At 46.4% G+C, this 14,648-nt stretch overlaps 1 protein-coding gene across 5 annotated transcripts in view; it reads left to right on the top strand.

The window, feature by feature from the left end:
- Positions 1-14,648, top strand: part of LOC106648660 — a 30,832-nt gene that overhangs the window by 8,948 nt on the left and 7,236 nt on the right. Inside the window, exons 1-3 of one of the 5 annotated variants that reach the window (XM_014365729.2) lie at positions 3,228-4,307; positions 9,324-11,884; positions 12,028-12,171. In XM_014365729.2, the coding sequence (XP_014221215.1) occupies positions 9,644-11,884; positions 12,028-12,171 (2,385 nt within the window). In that variant the 5' untranslated portion in view covers positions 3,228-4,307; positions 9,324-9,643. Of the gene's footprint in view, positions 1-3,227; positions 4,308-9,158; positions 9,250-9,323; positions 11,885-12,027; positions 12,172-14,648 lie in introns of those variants that run through there. The other 4 variants (XM_014365726.2, XM_023458477.1, XM_014365727.2 and 1 more) reach the window with 4 other exon arrangements.

Below are 14,648 nucleotides of genomic sequence, written 5' to 3' on the forward strand. Positions count from 1 at the left end.
CAAATAAATATTATCGGAATAAATCAGTGAACTTTTCTAATCCTTGTTTCTCGAATCTCGTACGTGAGAGGATGCAAGTATCGATCGATGGAGCAACAAAAAAGAATTGTCCTTAAAAGCTTCATTTTCTATAAAAACCACCATTCTGCTAAAAGTAATTTGGGATTTTCGACCCCCCCCCCCCCCCNNNNCCCCCCCCCCCCCCCCGTCCTCAAACTGCTGGACTTGGAAAATCGCTCGACGCTTCTCATCGTATGGTTACATCGCGAGGACTAAAAGTAATCAGCGAAGCTTTGCATGTATATTTTAAGTAGTTACACACATTACATCATCGTTTCTTGGAAGCCGCATTAGCGGTCGTCCAAACGAAGCTCGAGTTTCTAATTTGTTTTTCAGCGCTCTTTGTGGAATATACGGCCGATTAGCGCTGATATGCGCACGAGGCTCGTGTTTAATATATAATAATAAGAATGATCAGTTTTAGCCCGACGAGTATAAATGTAAAGTAATTGCCTAGCGTGTATGTATAGCTGGCCCTCTAATTTCCTTTCTCTCTCGCTAGCTCTTCTTCGTACATCAAGTCACATGCTCAAGTTTGACCTCGATACATCCGAAGCATTTGCGTAGTTACTTTTTAAAACTTTCGCTGTCGTGCTAACTGAATCATAATTAATAACAATCGATGTATGCGCTGGTATCGGCATTCCTCGACTTTTAAATTCTCGTCTATTTTAGTCAGTAGGCATTAAGCGTGGTGAAAGTATTAGTTGAAGAAGAAAAAAAGCGAATGTGTCGAGTCGAATCTGACGTCCTTGAATAACGTCCTGAAGTATGGATCGACGGGGCTTGCTTCGGACGACGCTTGATGTGCTTCTCTTACAAAGCTTGAAAATCATATATATAGGATAGACATACACACAAGTGCACGCTTGGAACTTAAACGTCTGCGCAGCCACGAACTTGATCCTAAGAACCGCAAGTCGCGCGAGTATGCGTACTGCACCTCGACGTATACGTACGTGCATGACTTTATAAGCTACTAATGCGATTATCTCTTACGTGACGAGAAAAATAAACGAGCGAGAAGAGAAAAAGAAGGTGGAAACTACGCGACGCGCGAAGCACGGCACAGCCCGATGGGCATCGATGCGCTGCTTATTCTTTTCGCTCTATTTCGCGCTTATGCACACCTATACACACGCTCGACTCTTGCGAGCTACTATACTGAGCGAGCGAATGAGTGCGAGCGAGCGAGAGATGTGGATAATGGAAAGCAAAAAAAAAATAATGCAAAAAATGCACTAGCTTGCCTACGTGAATTTCCTTTTAAACAGGAGAATAAAACTCGCAATAAATTCATGTGCTTATTTTTTTTATACGAAACACGCGTGGGCGAGCTGCACTTGTATGAAAATTAATCGTGAGGACTTGCTCACAAATTAAATTATGTCGAACAATTGTGATTTGGTATTTTTGAAAAGTCGAAAAGTAGGTGAATTTGGACATTGCGTCTGGTAGATGTACGAGGAGGTAACGAGACCCGAGCAGTTGGTAACAATTAAATAATAAATAACAGTCCGCTCATTTAACATGTAGCTCAGTTAGCATTTCTAGCTCGCAATTATGAGCACGTGTCATGTAAAAAATAGCGAGAGAACAGCCAAGCTGCGATGTATAAGGGAAAGCGGCGATCACAATGTAGAGAAAGAGAGAGAGAGAGAGAGAGAAGGCTCGGCACTGAATTTGCATGTGCTGATTTCGAAGCTCCGTTGTGTGTTGCTTTTGCTTCATTCTCGCAGTCGGCCGTTTTTTTTTGCGCTCGCTCGAGCCGTGTTATTAAAAAAGCCGTAGTGTGCTTTCCTGCTTGTCGCGAGCGCGCGCAAAAACTATCTGCTCGTATAGCTGTAAAAATGTGAGCATAAAAGTTCTGGCAGCTATATATGTATAATAGAAGAGCAAGAGAAGTAGTAAGACAGAGGAGTAGGAGGTGTATTTCGTGTCGCACCTCGCCCACTTGCCTCGTTTTCATTCATTACGTACTCTCGGCAGCGTCGTCGTTCTGTTTTCCTTTCTCTTTTCTCGCTCTCGAGAGCTCCTCCGTAGTCCACCTATACTAGCTGCGGATAGTGCTAGTGGAGGCGCGTCGACGAGTCGAGAGAGAAATTATTGGCCATTTATCGATGCGCAATCCATGAATATGCAACTGGCTAAATAATTTCCGCGATGAATTATCCGGCCGAGCCGTGGCGTTTGTGCTTACGCACAACCGGTCACGTTTCGATCGATCGGATGTACGGCCTTATGCACGATACCGATTTCTATAGCTTCCTTCTCTCGATTCGAGCGTTGCCAACGATAATCTGCCGGCGAGTCGGCCGTCTTACCTAGAGATTACGTTAAGCTGCTGACGAATATCAGTCAATTTTTGGACATTTCTCTGGGAGCTTTATTGAAAAAGTCAAGTATTGGCTGGCCAGTCTTGTTACCCAGTCGGTTAACGTTCAAAGCTTGTCTCGATGGGATTTGAATTGGGAAAAAGCTGTAGTCCGACAATCGGCATTAGAAAATCGAAAAATGACAGAGCAGTGGTAACGAGCATCCAACTCGTTTGACGATCGGCAATCGCCGAGCCCAAGTCGAAAGCACAAAAAAGCTCCGGCTCGAAATAATTTCTAGCGCTCGAGAGAACTTTCGTTCGATATTGTCGTTGGCCAGTTGTAGAGCAAGTTACTCGTACCTCTTGTCGTTGTTACGCGAGACAAAAAGTCAATATTTAAATTGAAAATTGATTCGTCAATTAGGCGCACCGCGCAAGTGTATCCGGCGCTGCACTCTTGACCTCTCACGATGGCACGCGGGTATAGTCGTTTTTCCATCGGTCGACACTCGCAGCGCAGCCACTCGACTCTCCTCCCACGATCGGACGTAAAAATCTGCATATTATGGTGTACAATCGACTATTAGTGAATGGAGCAAAGGCAAAGCAGAGCCGCCACGGGATCGCGCGAGACAGCTTCGCGACTGCCCCGAGTGGCCCGACGAGCACTACATGGCACTACATAGCACTACATAGCACTACTACCATGCAATAATGTATAGGTAGGTACTGTGTAGTGCATAGCCGCCGCCGCCGCCGCCGCATTGGGAGCTCGCTCGGCAGTCGACGTCGTTAGTCGGTTTCGCTCGTTCGCGACGCAAACATTGCAGCAGCTCGCTCGGCTCTGCTCGGCAGTGTGGCAGCCGGCCATATAGCAGAAATACTGAAATATTTGCCGCGTGTATTCTTGGCTCGGCTCGCAGCGAGTCGCACTCTATACGATCTCGCATATTTTTGCTCGCGCGCTACGTTCCACGAGCCTATCCCCCGACTCCCAACTCTATATCGTATACAAGGTGTATATACCTATTGACACATACTATAGCTTATATACAGACTGTATTTATATGTACAGTCTTGTGTCTGCCTAGGTATATTTACATATTTACATGTGTGCGTGCTGTTCAGTGCTCTCGCAGCGGTACACACAGTCGCTGCCGCTGCTCCTCGAGAGAGTCGCGCGCGGACCACTTTTATTACTTCACTCGGCCGTAGATCGCAGTCGTCGTCTTTCGTAATACGTATCTCTCGCTCTCTCTCTCTCGCTCCTCGCGAACTTTGGTGTACGTAAATTACGTATGTGTGCGAGTGCCCGTGAGACTCGCTCTCTAGACTACACTGCTCCATAAAGTGTAAAACGCCTCCACTTTGTTTGTGCGCCGAGGCAAGTGCTATATATATATTGCGCTGCTGCTATATTGCAATTCCCTGCCTCTCTGTATGAAATATAAATATATACAAGAATCTCTCAAGAGTGCATATAGTGCGTCTCTCTGTGTCTGTGTGTCTGTGTGTTCGTGTTTGTGTGTTGTGTTGTGCTGGACCAAGATAATCGACGCTTCGCAGCTATTTGTGCTTGGCAAATACAATCGAAATAATCGTAATTTTTCATAAGCCAGTGAAAATCTCTTGCGTAAATCAGTCGTGCAGTGATTTCCTCTACTCTCGCTCTCATAACCATATAAGCGATACAACAGAGGATAGTGTTTCTGTGCCTGTGCATATTATACTCGTGTCTGTGTGTGTGTGTGTGTGTGTGTTGTGGTGTGTTTCTGTCAGCGTTGCAGTATCAACTTTTCGGCCAGCACCTTTTGCCTATAGGCACCTGTCCCGCTCGACATACCTGCAGTTTATTATTTTTTGCCTGTCCACTGTGCAAAGGGCCTCTTAAATATTTTGCATTACACGGAAACTGCTGCAGGATTCATAGGTAAACGTACTGCATACTTGGCTTACTCGTAGCTTTTTCCCTTCCTTGCGCGCTCGGCCTCTGTACTCTGTACTGCAGTCTTTCTCACGGCGGAAGCACGTTGTTTTCCCATTGTTGCAAGGACTCTATTCTCTCTCTCTCTCCACTGATTCGAGGATGCTGTCCGTGGACCCCTCTCTCTCTCTCTCTCTCCCTCACTCTGCGTAATACACGAGTATGTGTGTCCCGAGTAGTGGTAGGTAGTTAGGTACATGAATGCATTCTGCAGGCCCGCGCCTCGTTCATTCGCATACTTAAGGAGCTGCTAGTCTTGTGTAGCGTGGGTGAGCCCCGACAGCTATGCTTACTTTCTATGTGTGCTTTACCGTTTCATCCGTGGGACTGTCAAAGTGCCATGTTCGGCTGCGAGCGCTGACCAAATATTTTGCTGCCTCCAGCTCCAAAGAATCTGACTCGTCGTTGTCGTCTATGTTTCAGTTTGCTTTTTGCGGTCGATGATCCCTCGACTCCCGTACGTATAACCCACTCCGGCCAAAACGTTTAGCATTTGTATAAGTATGCAGTTTGCGCACGAAAAGTAGCTTTGTGCATTCGACTTGATTCGATGCCGCGCGGCACGATCGACGTGGTCCCTTTATTTTCGACGCGCTTTATACGGGATTGCTCATTGTCTTCCGCGAACCGATGCTACACTCCGATGCCCTCCGTTGTTCCGACGTTGATTTCATTGCGTTTCCATGTCAGCATAATATATGCTATGCGATAGCGATTATTGTTTATCAATTTGAAATATTCGCGAGATAAGGAGAATGTACGAAGCTCGATAAATCCTCGCCCTCATTGGCAGGACTCGGCGATAAAAGTATCGGATGGTCGATTCAATAACATTGCTACTTAAAAACAAAACATTCGTTCGTTCTCATGAAATGAAGCGCGATACTTATCTCGTAGTCGGAAAACATAATAATATGCTCGTTGTTCGCGAGCTTCTTTCTCGATGGCGTTCGTCTTGGCAGGCTGCTGCTGCAATCCTTTTACGTTTTTCCTCTAAACTTGCCGCTGCGCCTTCGAATTAATTCCTATGAATAATGAGATTTTTGCCGAGTGCCTCGCAAAGAGCCGAAGATTGGAGCGATGCCATAGCGCATCGAGAAACCGAGGCAGCTGAGCTCTGTAGTTTCTTCGAAACGAGGGAAAATTTGGAAAAGCGCCGATGACGCGATGACTCTGTTTTTTCCGATGAAACGTGCTCCGTGCAAGACTCGTTGCACTCATTGTCAATCGTGGCATTAGTGAAAGCGCAGAGGATAAGCGTATCGGATGTGCATCGAAAGGATCTATGCGTGGAAGTAGTGGCCCATTTGCAGGATGGATTTGCATATTATTAATGTAGCTCATCGTGCTCGTTGCTGAATTATTAATTGGTAGGTTGGAGCACGTAGTTAGTAAGCTGCGTGTGGCGCTTTCCTCGGTGACATTGGCGTTTCTCGGCCGACTGTTTTTTCCACTTATGGGCAGCGATATGCAAGTTGTACATGTACATTGTAGAGTGAATGTGGCCACACGCTCGTATGCGTGTCGCAACGTTGCTCCGAACGTCAAAAACGGCGCGCGCAAACTTGTAATAAGTATGTAGCAGCATCGACCGCAAGCATACACAGCACACGGGTGATTTGTCGTCGATGTTTTTTCCGTCTGCATCTCGCGTCTCTCTACCGCATAGCAAAGTAGGCATGAAAACCACAGGTCGCGAGAGCTACGGTTACCAACGCGCGTCAATGCCGCACATGCACTCTCAGCGAATGTAAGCTCGCTGCAGCTGCATAATGTATGCACGTGAAGCGCAGCATTGCGAATCGAGAGCTGCAATCTGCGACGAGCTGCTAGTCTGTGTGTGTGTGTCAGTGTGCTGGCTCGGCTTTAAATGAAAATGGCCCAATCACGCGTCTTTAACCTTATGCCTGCACGTCTCTAATCCATCCAAGTGAGTGTGTGTGTGTGTGTGTGTACAGACTCTATACTGTCTGCACCGAACACACTTAGATAGCCAGAGAAAGCGTACTGTGCATACTGCATGCGCAAAGATGACCTTACGTGTATTCATAGAGTATGTATATGGGAAAAAAAACTGTCGAATGCACACGGAGCAGGGCAGAGCACAGCACTCGAGCGCAGCTCGAGTAGAATTTCAATTGAAGCGTGAATGCGCGCATGCATTTACTATGGTAGTAGAGTGCTTTGAACTGGACACGTTCGCGCTGCCCAGTAGTGGTAGTAATAGTAGTAGTAGAGTAGTAGTAGTCGTCGTCTGTCCAAAATACATAAGAAAAAGAATTCTTATGTACTTACTGCCACACAAAAAACGCCGAATGACGCCTCTTTCGCTCAAGCGACTCGTTACATCATGAATAGTTTCTTCGATAACACCTTGGACTTGAGACATTTTCTAACCTTGCTTCGGGACGTTTTTGTTTCTTTTTCTTGTGTATCTCTTTCGATAATGACAGGTCGAGAAAAAAAACTGTCAAAAACGTTTTTCGATATTTTTATACCGGATATTTTCTTAAAAATGTATTATTTTGCTTTGGTATATACTCGATATAAATTGAGTTGTGAATCTGAGAGAACATTTTCGAAAAATATTCATTTAGATCCTAGCTTCAATAAAATTCCACGACTAGGTCACTCAAGCGAGAAACGGAAAAATCGTTTGGACTTTTTTGATTTTCTTTGGTTGGCGCGCCGCTCGCGTACCTCGGCATTAATATTTTGAATCCAGACCGCTGCAAGGAAACCCGGACGATTATTGCACAAGCCATAACGCGCACGTAATATATGAGTTACGCAGCTAATTGAATGAGTACATACCTTATAGCTATACAGCCGTCGCCCATGCGCCAAGGCAAGCCCCACTCGGTATTCGCGCTGGTATATCGAGCTTGTGCGAGCAGCAAAAAAGTCTCATTGAAAGCCAGTTTCTCCTCGCGGAAGGTAATTTTATTCGCGATGATGTGCGGCCGTCTAACGCGGGTAGCGAGGTTCGATCGCACCTTAAACGAGCTTACATCGCGTATGTAGCTGCTGCTATATGCGTCTCGCAATGTGCACGTAAAATACTCACCCTGTATGCGCTTTTTTCCGACTTGTTTTCAGAGGCCGACTGCCCCGAGAATAATTAATTCGATTACGTAACGGCAGCTCGCTGAAACGTTGAAACATCCATCGGTTTCTCTTTCCTTCGAGTTCTGTCGGATCGTTGTTGAGACACAACGAGAGCCGTATTTACGGAACTTTCGGCTGAATTACTCGCGACTGCGAGCCACTCATTTTTCTCTTACAGCTGTGCGCGCGAGTAAGCGTGTGCAAGGGAAGCTATTGTTAAGGGCAGTTTCGAGGAAAAATTGCAGTCCGTTTGAAAAAGTTGGCGCGACTCTTGTCTCATTAGTCTCTTCTGTTTTAGGCATGCCTTTCTCTCTCACGCGCGTTTAAGCTAATAGCGGCTGTTATTCCGAGCGTAAAATAAGTCTCTCTCTCTCTCTCTCTCTTTCTCTCTTACTCTTTCTGCGCGCATCGGTTCAGTCTGCTCTACTGCTTAATTGGGTTACTTATTCTTTGCATTCGCACGCTTGGCGCTAGCTCGGCGCGCAATCGTTGCCGAGCCAGCATGTGTATCTGACCTTTTTTCCCTCCCACTGCGAGATGTTATAATGTGTATAACAGAGCCTCTCGTGCCCGCATGTGCACGAAACACGCAGCGCGCTACACGTGCGCTGCCGAGCATCGATGTAACGCAAAGCTGCAGCCGTGTCTTCCTTTTTCGATCCCGAACTGCGAAGCAAAAGTTCTCGTCCGATAGGGCGCTATTGCGATGCGATACCTGCGCGATGCTGCTGCTACTGCTGCTGCGTCACTTTTTGTCTCGATCCAGCCAAGGCTAACGCGACAATGTACGTATATATTCGCACGATTGCTTTTATAATCGATGACACGGCTACTAGCATGAGCTCATCGCGCCTATAAAGCCGTGGGCAGCGCACGGACATCGCTGCAGAGGATATCCACTCCGATAAACCTATACTCTTAAACCATAGGAGCGCGCTAATTTTAGTCGCCGTCGACTTTGACGTAAATTCATATTCATATTACACGCGGCCGATCCTGCTCGTGTCCGAGAGACTGTATTTCACTCCATCCATGAGTTAACATTAAAATATCTCGGTACGCGAAATTATTCAGATTATGTACAGTTACTTCATAGAGGTAAAGCAGATAATTATCTATCTGAAACATGATTTCATAGATAATCGCGAGGCTTATCCTTTCCTTACTTAACCGTGCGTATTATCTGCAGGCAAAACGTACTTCCTTATCGTGACAATAAAAATTATTTTTTTCGTACGAGAATTCGAAAAGAAAACGAGTAATAGCCAGCTCGATGGACGAAATGCGAAGAAGAATGGAAATCTCATTGAATCTCAGAGTTGCACGTGCATTTCGATGTACGTCTCCGTAGAGTCTAAACTACCGGTGTCGTGTTGTTATAGTCGCGCAAAGCCGCGAGGTCAACGCACTCGCTAACTAGCATGTGAAATCATCCCTGAACCTATCGACTGGCTCGTGTGTAGTGTCGGCAACAATTGCGACGCTTGGAACACATTCAATCTGCAATTATTAATAGCCATCGAAAGTCTAAATCGTGCGCGGATCCCCCCACTTGCCGCCGCACTTACCGTGGTCACTCTTTATTTATTATTATATATNGTGCTGTTTGTCAACTTACATATCCGCATATAGCTCGTCTTTGACTTTTAGTATCGTTCGTTCGATTGGTCGCATACGAGCGCTAAACGACGCAGCGCTTGTTATTGATATCGCTATAATTGACAGCCAAGTCTATACCGAATCTTTTTCATTGCTCGTCCTTCGCTCGAAAAAATAATTAGTTAAGCTGAATAATAAGTATATCCCGCTTTCGCAACTGTCGCTAATAATGCAATCGTCGATTTTCTGTTCTAGGTGTCACGGATACTTTGCTGGATCGGGTGTCACTTTGGAGTTCATGAGCAATACAAGCTGAAAAAAGTATCCATAACAAAGCTTCGGTTCAGCAGCTTCGACCATTGAAAGCAATTTTTACTATCAAAGCGGATCAAAGGGGGGCTTTTGTAGGGCGTCAAGGACGAAAAGCAAGGCAACCCTCGTCGCAACGCAAACGATGCCAGTGACTTTCGACGCTCAAAGGCTATCGACGAATTCCTCAGCGCGACGTCAGCTGGTGCATCGGCGACGTCCGGATCACTCGCGTTTGTTGACCAGTGAGGCCTGAGGCCGGAGCTATGCCCTGCGCCCCCGACCCCGCGACGAATTTGACGCTACAGGTCGAGCATCAGCAGCTGAGCAGCGGCATCGGGAACTCGGGGAACGGCTTTGGCGACCACCGGCCTCGCTTCGACTCGTCGCCACACGCGCAGCATCAGCATCATCGTCGGCAGCAGCAACGATTGACGGACTGCGGCAACGACGACCCGCGAGCCGAGCTATCGGCCCGCGCCGTCGATTACCTGCTAAACTGTCACCAGGAGCTGCTGATCGCCGAGCTGCGCCAGGAGCTGGAGGCCGAGGAGGAGGAGGAGGAGGCCGGCAGCATGGCAGCTACGGCCAAGCACGAGCGTGCCTCTAATCTGACCAAGACGCCGCAGTCGCAGCCGCCTCCGCCGACCAAGAGCAAGCCCAAGCTGTTGTTGTCGTCGTCGTCGTCGTCGTCGTCTACGTCGAGCAACAATACGGCAGCGGCGAAGCAGCAAGCCAACAACGGCTCGACGTCCGGCGACGAGGACATCGCGGCCATAGCCAAGCAGATCAGCGATCACGCCGAGGCCATCTATCAGACGTGGAAGAGCCGAGGACTCGCGCCCACCGAGATTCTCAACTGTCACACGAGCGGCAGCGCCGCCGACAAGTTTGGCACGGTGCTCAAGCCGGCTCATCGAGCTGCTGCCAGCGACTCGCCGATCGTCGCCAATAAAACCATGGCCAACAACGCTTTTGTCAACACTCCCAAGAAGCTTCCGACCAGTCCGGTCGACATACTCGCCCAAGAGAACAACAATCTCGAGAAGCTCGTCAACAATTTCGTCGTCGAGGACAAGGCGAGGATAGCCGCGGCGAGGCAGCGATCGCCCTCCAAGAATCTGCCCTCCTCCATACAGTTTGCCCTGCAAAAGTTTGAGCAGAACGCCCAGCAGCAGCAGCAGCAGACCCCGCTGACCTCGCCCAAGACGCCCACGCAGTCGCTCAAGTCGACGACGGCCAACAGCTTCGCGCTCAACAGGCCCTCGCAGATCGTCAAGCCGTCCCTGCAGGGCCTCAAGTCGCCTCAAGCCTCCCACCACAATGACGTCTTTCTCGAGAGCATCGACGCCGCCAGCCCCTTCGTCCCCAAGCTCGCCAATCGACAAGTAGCCGCCTCGTCGCCCTTGCAGAATCTCGAATCGAGTCCCGTTATCGGCGGCTCTTGGCCGCTCAAGAACAAAATCGTCAACGACTCGAGGAAGCAGCCGGTGGCGACGCCGATAACGACGACGAACCCGACGACCACGCCTACGACGACGGCCACAGCGGCGGTGGTGACGGCGACACTGGACTCGCCGAAATCCAACGCGGTGGCCAATTTGATGGACCAAGTGGCGCGCGAGGAGGAAAAGCTCATCAACGCCTTGAAGACCGGAGCCGTCATCAGCGAGGACCCGTCGACCGTGCCGATAATAACGCCAACGACCACGCTGCCCAAACAGAAGCCCGTTATTTTGCGCGAAACCAAGCCCAAGGTCGAGCCGGTCAAACCGATTCTCCTGTCGCCGAGTCAGGTGAGCGCCCTCAACTCCGTGGCTCTGGTCAACAACGTCGCCCATCAGATCGCCTCCTCGCCGACCTCCAATGGCGTCAAGCAGCTCAGCAAGGACGAGCTCTCCTCCATGTCCGTCGTCGATTTCGCCAAGGTGCGCTACCAAACGGCTCAGCAGAACTCGCTGAAGCAACCTCAGCTGCGTGGCAGCAACAGTAGCACCACCACCACCAGCGAGGAACCAAAGAGTCAGACGTCGTCGTCGACGAGTGCCTTGTTCGCCGCCAACGAAGAGCAGCCCATCGTGTCGACGACCAGATCCAAGTTCGAAGCCGCAGATCTCGTCAAAGACATGAACGACAAAGACAGGCTCGACAAAACCAACAACGTTTTTAAGGACGCCGACAAAGATGAGGAAAAGAAGGAGGAGGCCAAAGACGATAAGGACTTCATTGCGTCGAGGTGGGGCTTGCGGCTGAATTCGCCGCGACCGAGGCCGGTCGAACAAGTGCCACATCCGGAACTGACGACCCAACAAAAACAACACATTCGTGCGGCCGCCGCTACCAACACCGGCAACAATCCCGTGAGGCCGTTCCTCACGCGAGGCTCCGTGGCTGAACGCGTCCTCATTTTCGAAAAGTGTCCCAGTGAACTTATGCTGGACAAGCGAGGATCGCGTCCTTCGATCGGTTCCTGGCGTAGCACTCAAGATGCTCAAAACAAAGCACAGGTGAGTGCTTATATTATCTTCAGCTTCTTGATTTTCTTTTATTAATCGTCAACTGGTCGAGTCGCCTTTTTTAATATTATTATGTATCTATTCTTTTTATATAAACTTGTAAGTAGGTCAAAAATTCCTCTTGAATTTTATAGCGTTCAAAAGATCTCAAGCCACCTAAATATCAACGAAAAGCCCAAAAAGTTACAAATATCTTAGATAACTCGACATTGATAGACATAACTTTCTTCCACCCATGCCGCAGCAATGCTTACGACTATAATGACACTTTTCAGGAAGTAAGTAACAAAACAACTTGTGTGTGCATACATGTGTTGACGTTCAATATTGACACATTCATTGTTCGTTTGTGGTCATCTTCTACTCTGTCGATTCGAGTAGCGCATACATGCAATAACAAGTTTTTAAGATAGTCCAATCGTTCAAAATTTTTATTGCTCTATGGATTTCGCATGGAATTTGAATGAAATAGATTGTTTCTGTAAAGCCTCGATCGAATGTGTAGGTTCACGCTCGCGTCTCGTCATTTTAGCGAGTGCGATACGACGGTGTTGGTGAAAGATTACGAACTCGATCAGCTGGTTGTTTTTTTTGATCGACGACCTTGGGGTAGAAAACTAACTGCGGTAGATTTACTTTCTCTTTTTGCTCCCAGTTTGTTGAACTCATCTTGCAACTTTTTGCCCTGCAACTCGAATTGGTAATACAGTTCGACTAAGTCTCCACGTGTATGGGTTCAGCTGATGCCGATTCAGGCATACGTTCGTTTTTTTTCTATCGTTTGACAAATGAAAATAAAAGGCTGAACTACTGCCATTAATGTGAAAATTGTGATAATCATCAATTAGATTGATTACATTAACAATGAAGATTTTAATTCATGTTTCTATGTATGATCTCACGTTTCCATCAACAACACTTCATGTTTGTTTTCACTATTGTCTGATTCAAAGATGCCTTATCACCTGCTCCGTCAAAAGTTAATTAAATCATTTATTTCAATCATCGGGTCATTCTGTAAGAGCATCGTCAGCTGTTTTTGCACGTGCTGAATGTCTGTTTATTTACATTGATATGCGTGATTAATTTCATCGTGAAATTAATATATTATTTAAAAATGTATTTATTCTTTATAATTAAAATATTTGCTATTATGCTATCTATACTTTCATTTGTATTCAGGGAGTAACAAATCCCACTACTTTTCATGCATGAGAAATGCTAAACGTGAACAATGTGCCGGCTATGGCTCGGTAATACTGATATTTTCAATTATTTATCATGCTAGCAAGCGCTTGTTTTCTTTCAACCGAATGTATTACTGTTTTTACACTCTTGCCAGTGCAATACCGTAGGTACAAATAGATGGGAACTCTTTTTATTTAATGTCGTTAATATACTTGAAGCAATCGTTTTCTTTTTTTTCAAGTATAAAAATTTCATTGATTGAAGCTAGCAAGAATCAGCTAAATTCGCAAAGAAAAAAAATCAAAAACTAAAATGTTAACCTTGAAGAAACCAGTTCACTCCTCGAAGCTACATCGGTAACAGTAGCTCTTAAAAAGTAGTCGAGCTTATTAACACGTTTTGAGCGATGGATAATGCTGGCCTAATTTGACCGTAAAAAATGAACGTGTCTTCTGTGTCTGTCAATTTTACAAGTTTATTTGCAAAGCATCCACGTATCTGTACCATTTATAATTATAATACTGTTCAACTCTTGAATGTTGTTTTTCGTAATGTGAAACAATTCACGCTGCCGGGTCTTCTTTTCATCGCTTTTTACTTGTTTTAATTTTCTTTTGAGTATTTGCGGTCCTCGCATTATTCAGTTAATGACTTGAGATTGATTGCTCGACCAATCAAAGAAAGATTGATAAACAACGCAAAGCTTGAAAACGTAATAATAAATTGATTTTGAGCCAGTCTGAATGCGTTGTTATCCATTCAAAAAGATATGTATGGCGTGCATGATTGCCGTGAGGTGAGCGACTAGTCTTTTCAATTTATATTCTACGTTGCTGCAGAATAATCGTCGTTACTGATTGTTATTTTTCGACGATCGAGTCGCATTTCTCGACACGTGCTCCATCTCGTTCATCTTGTATTCACTCTTTGATTTTGGTTTCATCGATGTAGTTTGAAAATCAAAAATTATACGATGCATCGGGTTCTCAGTAAGTAGTTCCGTATACGCTTAAGTGTTAATATGTCCTCTTTACGCTCCAGCTAACGACATTTATCTTTCGCAGTTATTTTTGTGCCACAGGGAAAAAATGATGCGTCGGTAGTCAGATCTCAATTTTTCATCAAAGAAAAAGTAGTATGATCCAATTGGCCTTGTTACGAGCGCACGTTAGCTCGTTAAACGCGAATTATTATTTACAGCTGCATCATTATTACATGTTTAAAAAGCGTATTATTCTTATTTCAAACGCCTACATAAGCAGACGTATTTAGATAGAGTAGATGCGATCGTTTGCCACAATTTGACGATGATTCGAGCTTATCGTTTCTCCGCATGAGCATCAAGAAAGCTTGGATCGTTTGGAATCAAAGCGTGATTTAGCGTGTTGCCGATTATAGGTCAGCTTGCGAGCAAAGAGGCGATAGGACACATTCTCAGCGAGCGTGTTGGTAATCATCTTTCTTTTCCTCTCTCTCGAAGTATATTTTTCTCTTGTAAGTCTGTGTTGCAATGTGTGCCCCAGCCTAGCACCAGCTCTTGCCAAAGATGATTGAAATCTCAGACTTG

This window comes from Trichogramma pretiosum, unplaced genomic scaffold (assembly GCF_000599845.2).
Source record: "Trichogramma pretiosum strain Unisexual culture from Peru unplaced genomic scaffold, Tpre_2.0 scaffold69, whole genome shotgun sequence".
In the NCBI taxonomy this organism is placed as follows: domain Eukaryota; kingdom Metazoa; phylum Arthropoda; class Insecta; order Hymenoptera; family Trichogrammatidae; genus Trichogramma; species Trichogramma pretiosum.